At 47.4% G+C, this 20,038-nt stretch overlaps 1 protein-coding gene across 7 annotated transcripts in view; it reads right to left on the bottom strand.

The window, feature by feature from the left end:
- Window positions 1-15,316: 15,316 nt before the first annotated feature.
- Window positions 15,317-20,038, bottom strand: part of SPAG9 (sperm associated antigen 9) — a 63,047-nt gene continuing 58,325 nt past the window's right edge. For all 7 annotated transcript variants that reach the window (XM_066980354.1, XM_048064350.2, XM_048064353.2 and 4 more), the window contains one exon: window positions 15,317-18,961. In XM_066980354.1, the coding sequence (XP_066836455.1) occupies window positions 18,846-18,961 (116 nt within the window). In that variant the 3' untranslated portion in view covers window positions 15,317-18,845. The remainder of the gene's footprint in view (window positions 18,962-20,038) is intronic.

The raw sequence follows: 20,038 nt of genomic DNA on the forward strand, positions 1-20,038 counted from the left end.
ATGCCCCGAGGAGCGGAGCCAAGGGAGTCATTTTGTGGGCTGTGCTGAGCTCTCCGCAGTGGCTTAAGAAATGCCTCCCTTCCTGGAAATCCACTATCTGGTAAAAGTCTACTGTATGGCACAAACACCATTAATCTTCACAGCCCCCTAGACACATTATAACTGAATCTTATGTAGCAGGTGAAAATTGTGTTACTCCTCATGCAGGATGGGATAGTGACCCCAGCCAGACTTAAAAATTGAGAAAATCCCATTTGTAGGCCTAAGTCTTTGGCTATGTCTTCTATTACTTCTGCGTTCATTTTTTTTTCTCCTTCTTACTTGTTAAGCAATCTCATTTTGTTGGCAAATACCATGTATTTGCAAACACGTTTCTGTCCTCTACAAGCCTGCAAGCACATTTGCAAGTGGGGCAACTGTGCCCTGACTCCCTCGTGGTAATGTCACCATCCCATTTGTCCTCCTCCCAGCCCATCCTTGGGGACGGGGGCACCACAGGCTTTATCGCCCAGGACCTGGGGGCTGGCAGCAGAATTGGGATTTCATTAGAACACGGCCATCAATCGGCCACTCCCTTCCAGCTTTCAGCAGACAACCTCTGTAAGGAAATTATTAAAACGAAGCCCCGCTGATCCTCCCCAGCCTCATCCGTGGAGGTGTTAATTGGAGGCACAGCTTGGGTTAGGTGCACACTGGCTTTGGGGAGGGACCAAGCATGTCCTGCTTTTTGTAGCACTCTCCAAAAGGCTTCCTGGAGGCTGGAGAGGAGAAGCGAGCATGCAGACATGCCTTGTGCCCGCAGAAGTGCGGCCCCTGCTTTCACCCTTAGCTGCCCTGCTGGCTGCACTTTGGCAATATGTATGGCCAGAGGACTGAGTCCCCTGGGATTTTATATCCAAATGAAACCAGTAAGCTGGCAGTGCTGGCTCCAGGTCTCTTCCTCCTTCCCCCTCCTCCTAATGTTTCAAGCAGCTGAAGGTTGCACAGGGACCAAGAGGGGGGAGTTCCTTCATGAACTTCAATTAAGCAAAGAAAAACACCAACAAATATAAACAACAACAGCAAGCTAGCAAGTATATTCTGAGGGGACATAAGCTCTTCAGTGTGGTTTCTGTTTTGGCCCCAGGAAGGAGGCTGTGCTGGCTGCCAAACCTTCCCAAACCCGCCCAGCTGCATGGCGGTGGCTGGCTGATGGGGAGCACGGGGCTTCGGACACACGCTCTGCTCCCCGACATATCCCGTTTGCCTCCCAGGGACCATGAGAAGCCTTTGCCGGCTCTTATGTTGCGTTCTTCTTTCCACCCGTCTCAGCCCACTGCTGACAGCTCTGCCACCAGCAGCCAGGCAGCACCGAGCCAGGGCCAAAAGCCACCCCTGCTGCCCAGGGAGCAGTAGCGAAGCCTCATCGCTTCGTTCTCGGCTGCCTGGTAGTGACACACAGCATTGCTATCCTCCTTCTGCACGCTGCCACCCTGCACAAAGAAATCCAAGCCTTTCTATGGCATATTCAACCTGCAGCTCTCCCTCCCTAGCGGGACGTGGCTGGGACTTTCAAAGGAGACCACTGGGCAGTCGTCCTTCAGGGGATTTGGTGAATAATTCTCAGCCTCTTTTAAAAACTCACAGAATGGCCGTGGAGATAAATTGCAGGTTCTGCACACAGGCAGACTGCTCGAGGTTCATTACAATACCAATTAAACGTTATTTATCTCATTCATTGTCTCATTCTAGTCACTCATTTCCCCTGAGAAGCCCAAGAGCTGGGCACAAGGGCTGGCTGGACACGATTCTCCTTTCAGCTGGCATTCTTAGTTTAGAAATAATCCCTAGAAACATCTTTTTTCCACAGAGTTTTAAGCCAACAGCCAGGGCAAACAAGTACTTATTACAGGAGCTCAGATCCAAAGTTCACCACCATTCTTGGGCAGCTGGGTCCAAGGTTTTGGTCTGGCTGAAGAGAGACGAGCACAAGCGGGCTGCGGGGCCTCGTGTGCTCCAGCTCGCCCTCACCGCAGGCTGAGCTGCAAGGGCTGAGCTGAAGAGGTGAACAGAGGTGCTTGGGTACAAAAGCTTTGCTATTACCAGCGGTCAATAAATATACTAAAACCTGCTGTGGTAAAGAGTGATAAAAAATGTGGGGGGATGAGGGGGATGTTCTGAGCTCTGCGCTGTAGCTCAGGACCCATGGCCCCGGCCTGCAGGTGGCTGTCACGCCAGGAGGGCAGCTGGTACCTGTCCTGGGCTTTTCTGGGAGCTGCACACATCTCCTGGACCAGTCTCCAGCCAAAAGAGCTGAAACCTCTCTTAAACAACGCATAGCACAGCTTCTCAGGTGCAGGAGAGAGGGAAGAGAAGGAGGCAGAGCTGGCCCTGACCGTTCACATGCTGAGAGCTACAAGTCCCCAGTTGTATTTGAAGCCTCAAGGGTTCTGAGGTGCAACAAGTTCCCTGCCAGTGACCTTTTACCGTTAACGTCTGAGGATGGTTTTCATTACAGTAATGGTAAGAAACCATTAAAGAACCACCCAAGCCCCAGATTTTCTTTCAGTCACACAATGCCAAGAGACATATTTAGAGAAATGACTGCAAGCCTGATCACAAACGTAATTACATGCCAAAAAACTCCATCCTTCTCTTCAGCATTTAAACTCTTTCTTGGCAAAACTTCCCTGTTGAGCTGGGGTGTTTCCCAAATGACAGCAAGTTTGCTGAGCTGTGTTTTCGGATGCCATTCCAATGGGCACATGCGTGAATGCTTTGCTGGATGTCTGTCTCCCACAGTACCTGCCAGCTAAATACCTGGCCACTGCTGGAGCTCACAGCACTCAGGGGCCTGTGGGACAGATCCTGCGTAAGCCAGTGAGAATCAAAACATAATTTGGCCATTTTTACCTGTCCTTGTCAGATCATCTTCAGTTTCCAAAGCTTCCCACCACCTTTCTTACGACCGGGATGATGACTACGTTCATTAGGCTGGAGGATCGGTGAGTCCAAGCTTTCATCCCTCTTCCTCAGTACTCAGGAATTTTACTCCACGGTAAGTTCAGCCTAAAATAAAAGATGTAACATGAAAAAGGCAATGAGAGCAGCAGTCTTATCCGAATGCTCTCTGCCCGTGTGCACACACAGCCTGTACCAGCTGTTACGGACTTTGCTTGCTATTGCTCTGGAGGCTGGCACCTCACAGGGTCCCTTCAGTCACCCTTCCAGCCGACAGGGGACACTCACCTAGCGGTACCTGCTGCCTTTCAGGACGTGCGTGGTTTGATTTTACTTATTGATCAAAAACAGCCAACCTGCTTTATTCTCACATCCACTTCAATACTAGGCAGTCAGGTAAGTGCCGCGGCCACCTGAAGAGCATCGGAGACCAGCCCAGTCTGAAGGGCTTCTGCGCAATGTCTGTGTGGTGAGAGGAGAGCCCAAGACAGGAGGAAGTCTCTGCTGCTCCCTCTCATGGCTCAGACAACCCCACCATCACCATAGCCCTGACCTAATGCTTTTCACCTCCTTATTATTTTCATCTCATGAACAGAAGTTGAGGTTGCCAACCTAGAAAAGCAACACGGAGTCAGTGCTTGCTGCAGCACAGCTCCTGTTTGTCTCACCTGCCTGTTTGGACCTGTTTTCCTTGCCTGGTTTGTGCATGGGGACGTCCTGAGGACTGGCGATCCTCAACAGAGTGCCTTGCCCAGGGACCTGGTGAACCTCCTTGCACTAATAAAATACAAATACCTTGCCATTGCCACCCAAATTAATGGCTGGGAAGACACAGTGCATGCATCAAATCACCCTTAGCAGTCCCAAGGATCAATCTCCCTGTCCACACATGGGCTGGGGGAGAAAACAAAGGGTTTAAGTTTTGTCCCCCTCAGGTCGCTGCGCCTTGGCCCTCCCACGCCGCCTGCTTTGAGATAAATCTCTCGCGCAGGATTTATCCAGAGCTTTCTCTTCCACATGCTGCCTGCAGACAGATCTGTGTGTGTTTGCATGTGTAAGTGCTATACATAACCAGCCTGCACTTTCCAACAAATTAGCAGAAATACCACAGTTTTACATTTGCTGTGATCTGCCTGCCAATCAAGGAGGCTCCCAAGGTCCTTTCTGATATTCATACCAGGATCACAGCCATCCGCTGTTTGCTACTAAAACTTGATTCTCTAAGATTGATGGAAACCTCCAGCTGGTGGCATCTCACAAAGAAACCATGGGCTTGGCCTCACCCCCTGCCTGGAGAGGCTGCAACAGCAGCCAGCAGCAGGGGAGCTAGAGCATAAAAAGTGCAGTAAATAAACCCCATCTTAGCACCAAGGCTGATACAAAAAGCCATAAAAAGCAGGGACAGTAAAAGAGAAAAATGCATGGCAGCCACAAATCCTTGAAGCTGACATGAAAGGATTTTAATTGAAAACGAGCGCCCCAAACTCCCTCTCCTGAAGGTGATCAGCATGCCTTGTCCTAGAAGGACTGTTACTTGCACATACATGCATACGTCAGCTTGTATTCATAGCCCTAAAATGTTCCTGCCAGTTACACACTCCACAGATACCAGCAAGATCTTAGATTCTGCTTCCCCCCCAGCCCCTGCTGTTGTTGCATCTGCTTGTTTTACCTATCATCCGCCCCATCCCCGTCTTCGCCCAAGCATACGCTGCAGGAGGAGAGGTATAAATAAGGTCAGGAACTCATTTCCAGGTAGCCAGATGTGTGGCAGCACCTTGAGCACATTCCCCACATCTCGGGCTGTCACGGTGCAGGAGAGGACTCCATTTGAGGCGCTCATCACCCAGACACCTGCGTGCTTATATACCTGCTTGAGCCGTTACCTCCCTTTGTTTTGCTTCAGGGCTCCGTGCTTGGTTTACTAAGCTCAGATGAGTGTGGTTACACTGTCCTACGCTGAATCCACATAGTTAATTTGTGTAGTTACCTCTGAATTCTTGCTGGTTAACTGGTGTTGAATGGGCAGTAAAGTAACTGCACCCAGGCACTGCAGTTTATGGAGCTGCATGCATTAAATCGGAATTAGCTGTGTGCCTATTAAAGAGGACATCCACCAATAACCCGTGCAAACGGCCTTTCTGTCTTGCTGCTTTACAAGAAAGACCTTGTTATTCTGTAAAATATTGCAGGAGACTCGAGCCTGCCCGTCAGAGCACATAGCTACAGGCCGGCTGCTTGCAGGGAACAGCAGAGCTGCTTTAGTTCTACAAAAATCTTTCGTTCCTCTGCCAAAGCCTTAAATCCCTCTGACGACCTTCAGCTGAACTCCTGGCCTGGCGGGAGGGAAGGAGCTGTGCGGAGGGAGGGGATGGAGCAGGGGACTGGGAGGTGCTGGGAACCCGGGGATGGGGGCGAGCGGCCGGGAGGAGCGGGCACCTGCTGGGAGGGACGGGCGCTCTCGGGGCGGGTTTTCCTATCTATGTCCATGCTACGTGCCCGCTCTCTAGGGAACCGGGCACCGGCTATTCCCAGCCCATCCGTCAGCAGCCGGGCGTGAGAGGGTTTTCCTTTCCCGGCTCCCTCTTGCCCCAGGGGCCAGGTTTCCTTCTCCTGCCCCGTCCAGCTCCTGGGCCCCTGCCCAAGACACAGAGGAAGGGGAGATGTCTGCTGGGGACGGGCAGGGACACGGTGCTCTTCTGTGCCTGCGTCACCCCCTGCTCGCTCTTCTCGCCAGCACCTCTGTGCATCCCATCACCAGTTTGTGCCAGGGGATCACACCAGCACCTCGTTCACAAATGCGGTGTGCCAAGCTGACCCCTCAGCTGTGCAAAACCCCCTAAAACACCCCAAACCCAAACCACCACCCCATTTCTGCATCCCCATCCCTCCGCACTTGCAAGCAGCCCAGGCAGAGCCCGCCATTCCCAGCAGTGCCCGCACCCGGTGCAGGATCTGGCCCAGGACACGGCTCTGGTTTGTGCCCAGCTGCCGCCCCGCTCGGCTTCAGCTGCTCGGCGAGCAAGGCAGCGCCCGGCCCCCCCACCGCAGCCCCGTTGTGCCGCACGGAGACAAAAATATTCACCAGCTGCTGCCCACCTGGTGCTGAGACGAGTTTAGGAAACGGCAACGAGAAACTGAAAATAAAAGGCCAAAAAGAGATAGATATGGGCCTCGCACCAGAAGTGAGAGTGCTAAAAATAGCGGTGATGTGATCCATCAGTGCTCTAGGTCGTAATTAACCGCTTGAGTGTCTTTGGGCATGGAGCAAGTGTGTCCAGCAATACGAAACCCGCAGGAGGTGAACAGCCCAGACGGCGCATCCTGGGCTCCCGGCGTGCCACCGCCGAAAATAGAAGACACATGACAGTCCCCCGGAGGGACAATGCTGGTGGCTGTGCAGTGTCACCCCCTGTGCCCCACCTTGGGGACCACCGGGCTCCATCCACCCCACCACCATTGTGCAGGACTTTCCTGGGGTGAGCTCCACCGGCACTGGGTGCTTGGCTTGGTTGCGACCCAAGGTTTTGTCCAAACCCTTCCTGGTGCTGGAGGGGGGGGAGCGGCCACAGCAGCGGGCCTGGATGCGTCCCGTGCCCCCCAGCAAAGCCCCTCGGGTCTCCTGCTCCAGCCCTCCCACCAGCCTCACGTTTGGCAGCGGCAGTCACAGGGGTGGATCTGGTGGATCAAAATAGCACAGCCGGTTCCAAGGCACCTCTCAAGTCAATTTATGCCTGATATTTAGTTTCTGTAAATATAGGATGTTGTGCATGAGATCAAGTGGAAAGTTTCCTTTTTGATTCCTCCGGAAACAGAATTATTTAACTGAGCTGCTATTCCCTGGAAACATTTGACTCAAACGTTACGACATTGTGATAGGGGAGGAGAAATTGAATGCCACAACAGCAGCCCGCAGCTAATCCATTCTCTCTTCTGGGACTGGGAAAGCTCAGGCTGGGAGAAGGACATTTAAAACCAGCCTGGTTCTGAGAGTAGGTAGTATTTAATACCAGAACGAAATAGGCCAGGTTTTAAAAACACATGTATGACTTAACCCATCGTGATCCTAAACAAAGTCAACACAGCTACAAACCATAAAAAACACGGTATCTCGTTGCAAAAGCTCATTTCAGCTCTGTTCAGAGCCTTGGGTACCCAGCAAGATGCCATCTCCTTGTCTTTCACCCCCAATACATCTGCCTTAATCCCTGTACAGCCTCTCCTAGTTCTCGCTGTGGATGCCCCCGGGGCTCTCCGGCCTGGCCCAGCAGATGCATGCATCCCATACGTCCCTTGGGGTAACGTCACACGGTGGGGAGCAGATGCTGCCTCCCAGGAGAGAGTGAGCTGAGCACCCAAGGCAAGAAGACTGTGAACAGCCCAACTCTTTATAATCCATAGGTATGCTTCTTGCTCTCGCAACTCATCCTGCCTGCCCTAGGTCCCAGTGCTGCAGCACAGAGAACCTACGAGCACACCGAAGGGTGCTGCAGCACCCTGGGGCTGTTTTAGGACTTCAGATTTCATGGGACAGCCAGTACGGTCCTGTCCAGCACAGTCACAGTGCTTGGACCAGGAGAAGACCACCATCAGCTGCAGGGCCTTGGCCAAGGAAGCATCCCACTGAGGCGGTTTTGAGTCAGAAGAACTTTAAAGTCACAATTTTATTTTCTCTCCCTATTTTTGGCTTCAGATTCTTGGATGTCTCCTGCCTACTCCCAAAATGCGTGACAAGGAGTAGGTCTGAGATAGTAACAATATTAAAATGAGTCCAAGTGCAGCATGAGCTGAAAGTTAGCACAAATGCAGAATAAAAGCTCTCAGCAAAAATAACAGCTGAGGAGCAGCCTCAGGAGAAGACCAGGAGGCAAGGGAAGGTGGCAGGGAGCCTCGAGGGCACGGTAATGCGTATGACGTGCTCTGCTCAGCCCTGCTCAGGCTCAACAACCAAGGAGGCGAAATCCAGAGAGGGATAGAAATGACCAGCAAACACAAGAAACGGGAAGAGAAAGTGAAACAAGCAGGGTCTGCAGATGACCAAGGTAGGTGTGGTAACAGTCCCTAGGAGTTACTGTAAACAAGTAGGGAATAGGACTGTTTTCTGAACACATTATCTATGAAATGGGCAAGAGTGTCCTGCCTTGCTTTGTGCGACCTGAGAAGGCCCAGCTGAAGTGGTGCCCTGCCTGCCAAGCTGCAGCTCACTCCTAATTCTATGGTGAAAAATCTTCACAGCTGCTAACATAACCCTCCGGAGCCTCTGTAGGTCCCTCTTCCAGTTCAAATCTCCTGCAGCAAGAACACAGAGGCCTTTCAGCCAGCTACCGCCGCATATAATGCCTTCTGGCATCACGGTGAACTGGCCCAATAAAGCCCAGAGGCGGCACCTGAGGAAAGAAAACCAGACCTGATTTCTGGGAAACGCAACTAGAGTAAGAAAGGAACCAACAAACTGTGAAATGCTCATTTGCCTTGTGCTGATCCTTACCAGAAGTAGGCCTGGGGAGAAGGTGAATCATTTGCGACTTCCAAAATGAAGCGATCCGCGTTAACGACCGCAGTTATTTATTGACTTCTTTGGGGCATGGAGCCTTGTCTATACAAAACACACATTTGTTCTCAGGGATCAGAGTAAAGGCACTGTTCTTGAGCAAGACGTGTGAGAACGGAGCGTTGTAACTGAGACTAACCACGGGATCTGTGGGACAGCACAGGGGACGGCACGGGCCTGGGGGAGCAGGGAGAAGAGGGCAAACCAAGGTTACAACCAAGTGGCTTGGTGCCTGCAGGGGTGCCTGCCCTGGGCAGTGCCCATCACACCTGCGCAGGGCAAGGAAGAGGCAGGCCAACATCCATCTTCTGGGAAATGAGAGTACACCGGCTTGGGGATAAGTCATTTCATCGAGCCACATACAGGAGGAGGAAGAAAGAAATCAGATGTTTCCCCCCATTTGCCAAAGCTCCTGAAGCTTCATTCGTTGTTGCTGCACTTGTTGTTCGTCTGTGGTAATAAAACACAGCCTCGGACAAGTGCCAGGGGCCCTCAACAAACAACTCAAGGTTACTGTGGGGGCAAATCCTACTTCTCTTTTTCCTTCTTGTGCCCTTGATTCAAGGCTTGCAACTTTCCTAATCCCCGGGGAGTGGAGTGACTTTACGTGCATGCTCTGGAGCTTGCAGGCTTGATGCTGTCAAGCCCAGGAGTCATTTTTGGCAGGAGTCTCCCTGATGCTCTGAGCACTGGTTGTGGGTATTTTATTCTGTTTTGACTGCTGGAGGCTTACACAGTTTCCAGCAAGCGTGTAGACCCCAGGGAAAGTTTACAGACAGCTCAACAAGCCGTACAACATTGCTTTGCTTAATTACTATTTATGGATGCTTAAGCATCACCCGCAGCATCCTAAACGTCCCCAGACCATGGTTTCAAAGCCACCCTTCTAGCTGACACGCTGACTGAAGCCTGCCCCGGGAGGCACAATGCACGGCGTGGTCCAGGTGTCCGTCCTTGTGCCATCAGCGCAGCTCTCAGCATTTTGCTCACTTCTGGTGCTCATCCCAGCCCCAAGTGGACCAGGACAGTCCCTGCACAGCTGCTACCAACAGAAAAGGTTTAGCAATCCCCAAGTGAGTACATTTGATAGAAACATTTCATTACTACTGCAAACACTTCCTAAAGCATCCCAGAAAGCACAGCGCTGTTGGGCAAATAAAATCTCTAAATAACTCCAAGCTATTAAAAGCCAGTGGGTTCTTGTACCCTCCACAGCCATAAAACCTGCAGAAATAGTGTCTCTGGATGCTGGCGCTATTTAAAGGAAGAGCACAATGCATGTCTTGTTTGTGCCATCGCTATGTCACCGTATGGTGACGTGGTGCTGGCCAAGTCCCTCAATAAGCACGTGTGCACAGCCATGCCCCACGCTCTGCTCACCTCCAGCTTTCCCCTCTGAGCATCACCGGGCTTCCTGCAGGCACTGCCAGCACGGGGCCGGGGCAGCGTGCCTGCAGGCAGGGCGAGGAGTGCTTCGGAGCCAATATTTGTGTTAAGGGACGATCAATGCTCAGGCTTATTCCAATCACATAGTATTTTGTTGTTGTTGTTGTTTATATTTTTAAACAGAAGCTGTAAAATCCAGGAAATGTGGATTTATGACCTATAAACAACTTAGAGCTACAACCTGCTGGCTTATGTAACTTTATTTACTCAGATGGGGCTCCCATCCCAGGTACCCACTAAGCTCATTCTGTGGCATTTCTTTCTCTGGGCTCTGCTAAAAGCACAATGATGGGGGCTGACGGAGGTTTCAGAAATGGGCGCTTACAGACAGGTGGGCAGCTACTGCGAGCAGACAGTGCCGGCGTTCAGCGTGGCTGCAGCACATGAAAAACAAACACGTCAACCTCTGGCCCTGGTGTTTGCTTTGGATGCAAAGTTCTTGCTGTGAGGAATGACAAGAGAGATTTCTTTCTATTTCTATCAAAATCTTTGAAGGGGTAAATTCCCCATGGGGTTGCTGCAGGAGGAGCTGGTCCCAGGGAGGAGGTAACCCAGGGCACTGCAGCTGCTCTGCTAGGGGACCAGGCTGCTCTGCTGGCTGCACCAGGCTTTGCAGCATCATGGAGTTTGGGGTTTTGTTTGTTTTAAAGGAGAAGTGATGAGAGCTGCCCCAGATCAGCAGAGGTGGGGCATGAGATTTGCTTAAAAAGTGTCATTTGTACAAACATGAGAGGAAACTGCAGCAGCCAGCTTGATTAACAAAGACTTCTGTGCCTCTTGCCCAAACACCAACCTTCCCTGGAGGAAGGCATGTGGCACCCTTGGGCCAGTATTTGTGGAGCAGCTGGAGGACGAGAAGAACAGCACCAAAAAGGCTCCAAATCATGCCTTGCTTGAGCTGCAGCTCCTGTGCACCACAGTCAGTTACGGAGATGATCAGGGCCAGAATATGGCACTGAATTGCCACTCACAGGCAGCATGAGCCCAGGTGGTGCCACTCACCTTCCTCCATGAGCTGCAGCCCCTCCTGGAGACCTACACCCTTTCTGGAACAGGAGCCGGTTGCAGCCTGCAGCACGACCACCTCTGTTCACAGCTCGCTTACAGCGATTCAGCCGCAGCTTTGGCCCAAAGTTGACATTTGGGGCTTTAGCGCAGGTCCAGGTTGCTATGGTGAAATGACCTTCCCAGCACCCTGAAAAGTTCAGAGATTTGGCTGAGAAATAACTCTTAAAAATGCTTGCAAAAGCCAGACAATCACTTTGCTATTTCAGGCTGACGACAGGTCGTTTTGGCAGCATGTTGGTACCCAAATGGCAGCAAAGCTGTTTCCCTGCCCCTCTTTGCAAGCCTAAAATCTTTACTTTCTCAATAAGCAGTAGCACGAGTGGGGAGCACGGGGTGCAGGTTTGCTGCTCGGGCACTGCCAGGGATGTTGCCGGTGCCACCTCCCCTCGTTTAGACCTTCCCTTCCCACATACAGAAAACCACAGCCCCACAGGAGGTCCAGGACAAGCACCTCGGGCCTGGTGCTCAGCACTGGCAGCTCCCCTGCGGCCCAAGGCCGGGCTGCAGCACCTTCCCTCCCCAGGAGGAACGCAGCACGGCCACATCCCAAAACACAGGAGAGCACTTTTGGTAGGGAGCACCCACACAGTGCTTATTTACAAGCTGAGTCAACCCGACTCTAATGGTTTTGTGGATGCCACCCAACTCACCTCTCTCTTATCCCGGGGATTTTCATTATCTTTTGGGCAATTTTGACAAGAATTCAATTTTCCCTGCCCACGCATGCATCCTGCTGTTCTCTCATTGAGCACATCAATTAGCAGCCAAAAATCTCCTCAGCGCCGTGTCTCTCCGGCATTCAGCTGTAAACACCCTTTCCCACACAATTACCCACCCAAAGCGATGCCAGCCTTCCCTGGGCACAGCCCTGAGGCCTACGGCCCGGTGAACCTGGGGTCTCTGCTGCCCCAGGGGCTCCAGGATTCAATACAGTCCATGAAGAGGCAGAGCCAGGTCCTCCCATGGTTCTAGGCTTTGAGGAGGCTGGCTGGGCCTTCTCACCTGACCCCAGTTCTTGTCATCCCCCGAGGTCTCTCTGCCATCTCAGGGAGAAAAACCAGGGCCTGAAGCGAGCAGGGACAGCACCACACAAAGCCCCCGCGCCTCCACACAGCCCCCAGGGCTCTGGGAGAGGACAGAAGTTAAATGGCCGTCTCACTCGGTATTTACTGCAGCCAGAGGAACACCCAGAGGCTTCCCAGCTGCCTTTGCACACCAATGAGCTCTCCGACTTCCTGCTTTTTATTCCTGCTGGGCTACAGGCAGCTATACCATTTTCCACAGATCCAGCCCATTCCAGCAGGCAGAGGCTGTTTTCAAGGCCTGAAGGGCAGCAGGCTACGGCGTAGCCAACACACCTGGCCCCACTTGCTCTCCTCCAGGCATTTGCCACCCTGATACAGGACATGGGGGCTTTTGGTCTGCCCCAGTGCATCACCTTTTTTTTTTTTTTTCCTTTAACTTTAAAGTAAAGGTAGGCTGATCCTTGCTTTGAAGGGAGTCACCCCCAGGAGCCATGTCTGCAAGCCAGGCCATGGGGTACCACAATGATTACAACTTGGTGCTCTCAAAACCCACACAAGGCCACAACACCAGCCCCCAAGGAGGGCCACAGGTCACACACACTGTGCTTGTCCCCATGCACCCATTTCACCCAGCTGCAGCCTGGGTGAAGAGGCCGCCAGTCACCACAGCGCTGGTCCAGATGCAGGCACCCGGTGGTGGCAGCCCCATCCCCACCAGCACAGAGGGAGGGAGGTTAAAACCCCGACCCCAGCTCTGGTGGCCCCGTGGCCACTCAGACACAGCACTCCCAGTGCTGGCCCCTCTGCACCAAGGTGGAAGTGAAAAGCAGATGTGGAATCCAGGACAGTTTCCAACTTTTTTTTTTTTTTTCCTCCTCCTTATTTAAGCTCCAGCCCTGAGCCATTAACAAAGCAGGAGCCGCTGGGCACAAACATCTCGTGCAGAGAGGGCAGCAGCAGGGGAAGGCAGCAGTCCTTCCCTTGGCCACAGAAGCCACCTGCAAGCCCAAAAGCCTTGGGGCTGTGGGGTGGAGGAGGGCTGTGGTGCTTCTGTTCTTGAAGAGAGGCAAGAGTAGCACCTCCTAATTAAGCCCTGCTCATGCTCCCATGATATTTAAAACAGGAGAAGCATTTTTTTTCCATGCCCCAGCTGCAAGGGGCTGAAGAGGTCCCAGGTTGGGGGCTCCACCACACCGCAGAGCGGCCGCACCCAAGGCAGAGAAATCCCCACAACACAACTTAAACCACAACCAAGGGGAAGGCAAGGGCAAGCAATTTTCTGAACCCTTTGATGATCAAACGCCCAAATTCTCCTTTTCTTTTGTTCGACCGCTGACACAGAATCTCCACCTTGAAGAGCTGCTAGAGGAAACCCAACACTCGCATGTTGGCAGGCAGGCAGGGAGAAGAGCCGTACCCCAGCACAACGACTTCTCCTCCAGGTCTGGATGGAGCCGATGAATTCTTAGAGCACCACCTTGTGTTTAAACACAACACAGGCAGTCCTGAGGGTTCCCATCCCACTTAAGTCACAAGCAGCTAATAAACAATCCACATCACACCACTCTGCAAGCGGGTTTTGAAAAGCAGGGAAACAACTCTTCTCAGAATTAGGTTTGTCACTTCAATGTCTTTTGAAGAAGTTAATTGTAACCGGGCAAGATTGCCACAAGTCCTGAATCTGGAGCACGGTCCAAGGCCAAAAAGCCCTCTTCATTCTCCTGCAGAAGACTTGAAGAGGCACTTCTGCCTCAGAGATGATCATAAAGCTAAATAACATTCACAGACTGTATTGCTCAAACGGCTTTCAAACACATTACAGGATGGTGAAAGGGAAGTGATGGCAAAAAGAATGCCTCATTTTGGTTTAACATCCCATTGTAGAAGAAAAAAAAAAAAGGAAATTCACTCTCTTTCAGTAAGCCTGAAGTTTAATTTCCAGCAGACAAGTACTTTCCAATAAAAAAGCATTCAGGCAAACATTTTCACTTCTTTTGACTATTAACATTTTACATACTATGATTTGAAGCTGGCCGCTTCTTTTTACAGGAGACAGACCACTGAGATTTTTAAAAACCTGCTAGTTTTTCCTGTTATTGTCATGTTCACTGGTGAATGGCTTGGGCATTTATCACAGCTTAAAACTTCAGTTTCCAAATATCATTTGATAGAATTGTAAACTACAGTGCTATAAGCACTTTTAAAATAAGAAATCTGAAGAATCAAACTACTTATCCACATGCACAGCAGGGCTAGGAGAAGAAAGCTTAAACATTTCCCAAGTAAAGATTCTTTTGATGCTTCTTCATATTTAATACACACTCTTATTAGCACAGCGCACTGACACGCATGTGAACAGATACATCTGAGAACAAACACTGAGGGATATGTCAGTACATCTGTTCTGGAAAGGCAACAAGGCAAAGATCTTGCAAGAAAATTCCAGTAAATGATCAAAAATAATCTCTGTATATGTTAATACAAGGTATTTGCATCCTATAGGTAATCAAAAGCAACTTTATGTAGGCTCTTCAATATTGTTTGAGAGAAGCAAGAGTACATCAGCACACACAAGCAAGGGGCATGTTGCTGCCTACCATGTTCACCAGCACACAAGGGGACAAAATGTTGTTGTTGCACAAGGAGGGCTCCATCAGAACCCATTACAACAAAGGTTAACCAAATATTTTCAGTGGCATGGCCACTTGTTACAGACTCAAGATAAAGTGCCGGGACAAACAGGGGTAGAATGTGGCAGATATCCCAGGAAACAACTGAAAACCTGGTTCTAGCCAAGTGCTTTGCTTCTGCAGGAGAAACCGGTCACCCAGCCCTCACTCTTCTGCCTTGTAAATATATCATTTCCTGTGCTGTGCAGTAACTAACCAACGTACTTTCGGGCTTAAATGAATGAAGCCAGTTCTTTTGTGAGGTGCTAAAAAATTTGGAAAATAAATTCCAGTGTCAGCGGCTACCTCACCTGAACTGCAAGTTCAGTGGTTATCCATCCTCTAGTCTTAATCTATGAATCAGCAGGTTTGAAGGCTATATAGGAGATGAAGACAGCATTTAGGATCCAGTCAGTGTATGCAGTTTTAGTTCAGAGTTTTTTGCTTAGGCCCAGTGTGAGATACCAGGATTAGAGCAGTTGTGGGATGACTCAAATAGATTACCTGTATTTATGATGGCAATATTTACCTGCTAGTATAAAATTATTATGCCTTCTGGTAGCATCAAAAGCTTTTGAACTTAACACAAGACCACAAAGAAAACACCAAATCAGATGCATGTTTCATATACATATTTATATATATTTCATGTACAAAGTTACATTCTGAACCCCATGGATTCAATAATAGAAATAAATACTGAAATAACTACACTGCTATATGAGCTTTTCTGCTCACAGAAGCCTCAAGTTTTAACAGACAGCAAGTTTAACGCTGTAGTATCCATCTTGGATTACAGAGGCAAGTAAAATTCAGCGTAAAGTGTCCAACAGACAAAACTTTCAAAAATTACAGACCATAAAATGTTTAAAATATGTTTAAAAGATTGAGAAATGTGCATCAACGAAATTAATAAAGGAAACTTAATTTTGTTAGAGGGCGGGAGAGACATTTAGTGTATAGAAAAATGCTTTGAGGTGCAACATAGGTTGTTACAATATGGCATAACCCTGTTAGAAAAAAACATTTAATTTCCCTAAAGAACTGTATTTGAGTTTACCGTGTCTTGTTTTACAGAACAGGGCCTTCACAAGACCCTGTTGAGACAGGGTCACTTACAAGAGTGCTAAGTCAGGTTTAATCCTTTGGTAACTTTTATAATACTCACATGGAAATAAATATTCAGTTACACAGCATTTTAAAAGACACACGTTCTTTAGAACAGTTAGTATAATAAAACAGATTTAACATTTGTTTGTTACTAAGGCAGCCTATGATAAAGTGTCTACGCTCTGCCAGCTCTATCTGATCCAACGCAGGAAGACCTTTACAAGAAATGGACAATGCAGCAGCTTATACAATGCATTTCACCTTTACCATGCAAACACCCTTACCCAGGCAAGTAATGTGCTGCATATTTTGTGCTCGAAATGTTTCCAAACTATTAACAAGCTGTAGCTATCAAAAGATTAGCTCCTATTTATATGATGCTTTAATCATATATGAGTGTATGCATAAACATTCTGGAGACTGATTTTTAGGGGTGTATTGTCATCTCAATGCCTGGGGCTTTCCTTGTTTTACTCACCATTCAAAGTGACCTTAAGTCAGAAGCATATAAATCCCAGTGCACTGTGATGAGAATAAGGATCCATTTAATCTACTGTACCTTAGGACAGGGGATAGTTTTTAGATGAGAAATACAGAGAAGTGCACATGCCTTTTATCTACACCCACAGTGGTACATAGTTAATCTATTATTTTCTTTAAAAACCTGTCTACTTTTGGACAGAAATAGCCGTTGCTGAAAAATCTGCTCAAGTTGGTCCACTGAGGTGACTAAAATGGCACGGTGGACCAGATACATTTGGCAAAAGACCAGGTACACACTTGCCAGATTTTACTGCTCTACTTGACAGCAGTAAAGCCAAAGAAAACTGATCATTACTAATTACAAATAAAATGCTATACAAGAACCAAGGAATGGAATTGTGCGTTTGGTTGGTTTTTTGAGAACACAAGAATGTGACAATCAACCAGTGAGTAAAAGCTTTGGAGACTGTGCTTTCTGAAGAAAAATGAATTTAAGATGGCAGGAGAAGCAATGAAACTGCACCACTCACAGTGAAGATTCTGCACAACTGTAAAAGTTTAGACAGCATTTTTCTTAGACATCCAATTTCATAAGTTAATTCAGATGTGCTTCAAGTTCAGCATACATTTTTCTACAGGAGATTTAAATAGGTCTCTATAAGAGCATTAAGTCAGTTTACCTTCTGTATTCGTATAATTTTTAAGAGCTCCCAGACTTTATAATTACGCCAAAGTAGTTTGAGTGACATTAAAGATGAATTTGGAAAGCAAATTATGAACAACATGCTCTCATCACTTTTGGCATTCTGAAGAGAAAAATACTACCAAGATATTAGACTTCTTTAATAAGGATTTTTTTTCTTTTACTACATAGTTCATGTCCTAAATACATATTTACGAGAGGAACAGCTGTGTACAAAATATGTTGCTTAAAAAGTATTTATACATATAAATCTAACCAACAGACCTGAATGGAGTTTTTCTGGTTTATCAGCTATGATATGCATTTGAAAAAGCTGCCTAAATATATATTTACACAATAGACCTCAGCTAAATGTGTTCATTTAAAAAATTAAGAAAATATATAAACACATGTTTGCCTGATAGACCAGAACTGCTCCTATTGCATAAAAATGTTTAGGCAGTTTTAAAAAAGTGTTTCTACATTTACTCCTCTGAAACTGTTCAGTTCTCTCACATACCAATTTACTAATTCTTCTGCTAATCTGAACAGAACAGTCCCAGCTTTTGGGGGGTAAATGCTGGATGTTTATTAAAACCCCTCAAATTTGTATTTTCTAGCAAATAAATGAAAGAGCAAATCTAGGTTTTAAAATAGTCTGAAGAACAGAAGTCATGAAGTGTTTAACTTAAGTTTGATACTAATGTAGGAAATTCAATGTAAAAGGAAGACAGTCTTCAACTCACACTTATGGTTAAAAAAATAGACAGTGAGTAGACAGAATGTCAGCCTGATATTAGAGTCTCCTGACTTTCAACAATTTCTCAATCCTGCTAACATGGTTAAACTTCTTTTGGGTGGGACTAAATGGGGGTATGCAGCTACAAAAAATACACTTTGTACCCTATTATCTGGCACTAAAGTTCCTTTACAATCTCAGTTGGGCAGAATGCATTTTTCCTGTACACTCTGTCTTTTCTCATGCTCTACTTGAGGTCTTTAACCTTCACACATGTAGTGCCTCATGAGTTTGACCAGCTAGGCAGAGAAGATCATTCTAGTGCTTAGGACATAAGGAGTTAAGACAAGAAAAAAAAATGTATCCCCTGGTTCAAGAATTCTGCAATTGTTTTCCAATTTAAATCATCCTAAGGATACCCTTTGGAAACAGTCGTTCACATGTATCCATGTCAGGGAAATGGGAAAACACTATGCTCAAAATTGCTGATCGAGGGCAGCAGTTCTCAAACTTTAAGGTTCAACAGTGAAAACATGTTGTTTTATTTAAATATTGTCATAATTTCTATACAATCCCTTCCCCCCCCAATTTTTGATGAAAGTAACAAATCAATCTGTTTACACTACATAAGCAAGACTTTCCAAGTTTGAAAACAAAAGCTGAAACAGTTTGCTTTAGCCCTCGCTGAATATTTGGATGAACCTTGATAATCCACCTGATTAATTTTTTTTTTAATACTCTGGGAATAACTTTGCTGTTTTACTCAATGCATTATACAGCTCAGTTGAAATAAAGCCAAACTCAAGTGAGACTACCAAAGAAGTGAACTATATTAGATTGTTGTGGTACAGTAAAACTAATGTCTCGATTGCTTACTATGGTGTGCACACCGGTTTTGAGGAAGTTCTGATTTCATTATACTGTTCCATGTAACAACGTTGCAGTAAAACAGCACAAGGTAATTCCTGTATAGTTAAAGGTATGACAGATTTGCAATATAAAGTTAAACAGCAAAGAAATGCTTCAACATCATGTAGTGAAACATGTTTCACAAAATAAAAAAAACATGCAGAAGCTTTTTTTTTTTTTTTTCCTTTTTAGTTTTTAAGGTCTCCAGCTGCATCCTACAGGCTCACTCACTGCCATACATTACTTGCCACACTATCAAGTGACTCCTCTCAGCTTTGGCTACAGAAGGTTCTAGTTGTAGAGCTTCTCCAAGGAGTTCAGATTCTCCACCTTCATCACCTGAAAAACAGCAGCTTTGATTCAGGCAGACAAGAACATTTTAAACACCAAATGAAGCAAAATAAATGACATCTAGATTTACAGCTCACTAAACACAGTAGTTGGCACATGCTCCTGAAAAGGAATATTCAGGATCTCAGATATGTAAGTTACAAACTGGAAGTTTGTTGCCTAATTATTTTGAGCCTAGTATTCTGACAGTTGCATTCTTCAAACCTAGCCCCATCAGAAATTAACTAGAGTTTTGTGAGTATCTCAACTCTACATATTTCATTACTTCTAGCTCTTCGATGTAAAAAAGAAATGGCCCAACTTGCAAACCTGTAGCATCTTCCAGGAGGAAACGAAGATGGTTATGCTACAAAGTGCACTAGCATAAACACACAAACCACAAAATGCTCTAGAAATATGAGCAGTAATTGAGCACAAATAAGACAATACAACATCCATGTGTTTGATAAATAGTGGTCCTTTTCGTCTTTTCCTCTTGTTCTAGTTAACCTAGCTTGTCACAACACTGCACACACTGGCACAAGGCATCCTTAAACCTACTCTCCTTTATTACCCTTCAAAAGAGGAGAGCATTTTTACAACTGCATCTAAACTTTGTGATGTGAGCCAACTTGGATCAAAGGTGACAGACTAACCACTAACAAAACCTCATGTAGACAGCAATAAACATCAGTACAGAGGCAGTCTTGTGGTACAGAAGATCAGTTTAATCAGATGAAATGGGAACTTACTGACAGCTTCAGGAAGGTTTCAAGTCACAATTTGGCTGGGATTCTGGTTAGACTACTTTGCAGCTCTAATGAATCTAAACACAGAATAGACTGAACTTGCTCTTGAGCCAGCTTGCTGCACTGGTGTGGCGAGGGCTGAGTTAATGCAGCTTATACTACACTATGCTTATGTTCAAGTCTTTGCATCATGCCACAAGGACAACAAAACGCATGTTTGGTATGTGGCTATACCAGCTTGCTTAGAACAAGTGCAGAGTTTTCAATACCTCGCTGCAACGTGGCACACAATTACTAAGTCCTACCTCCTACATAAACTACACCGGGGTTACTAGCA

The sequence above is a fragment of the Anser cygnoides genome, chromosome 19, assembly GCF_040182565.1.
Source record: "Anser cygnoides isolate HZ-2024a breed goose chromosome 19, Taihu_goose_T2T_genome, whole genome shotgun sequence".
In the NCBI taxonomy this organism is placed as follows: domain Eukaryota; kingdom Metazoa; phylum Chordata; class Aves; order Anseriformes; family Anatidae; genus Anser; species Anser cygnoides.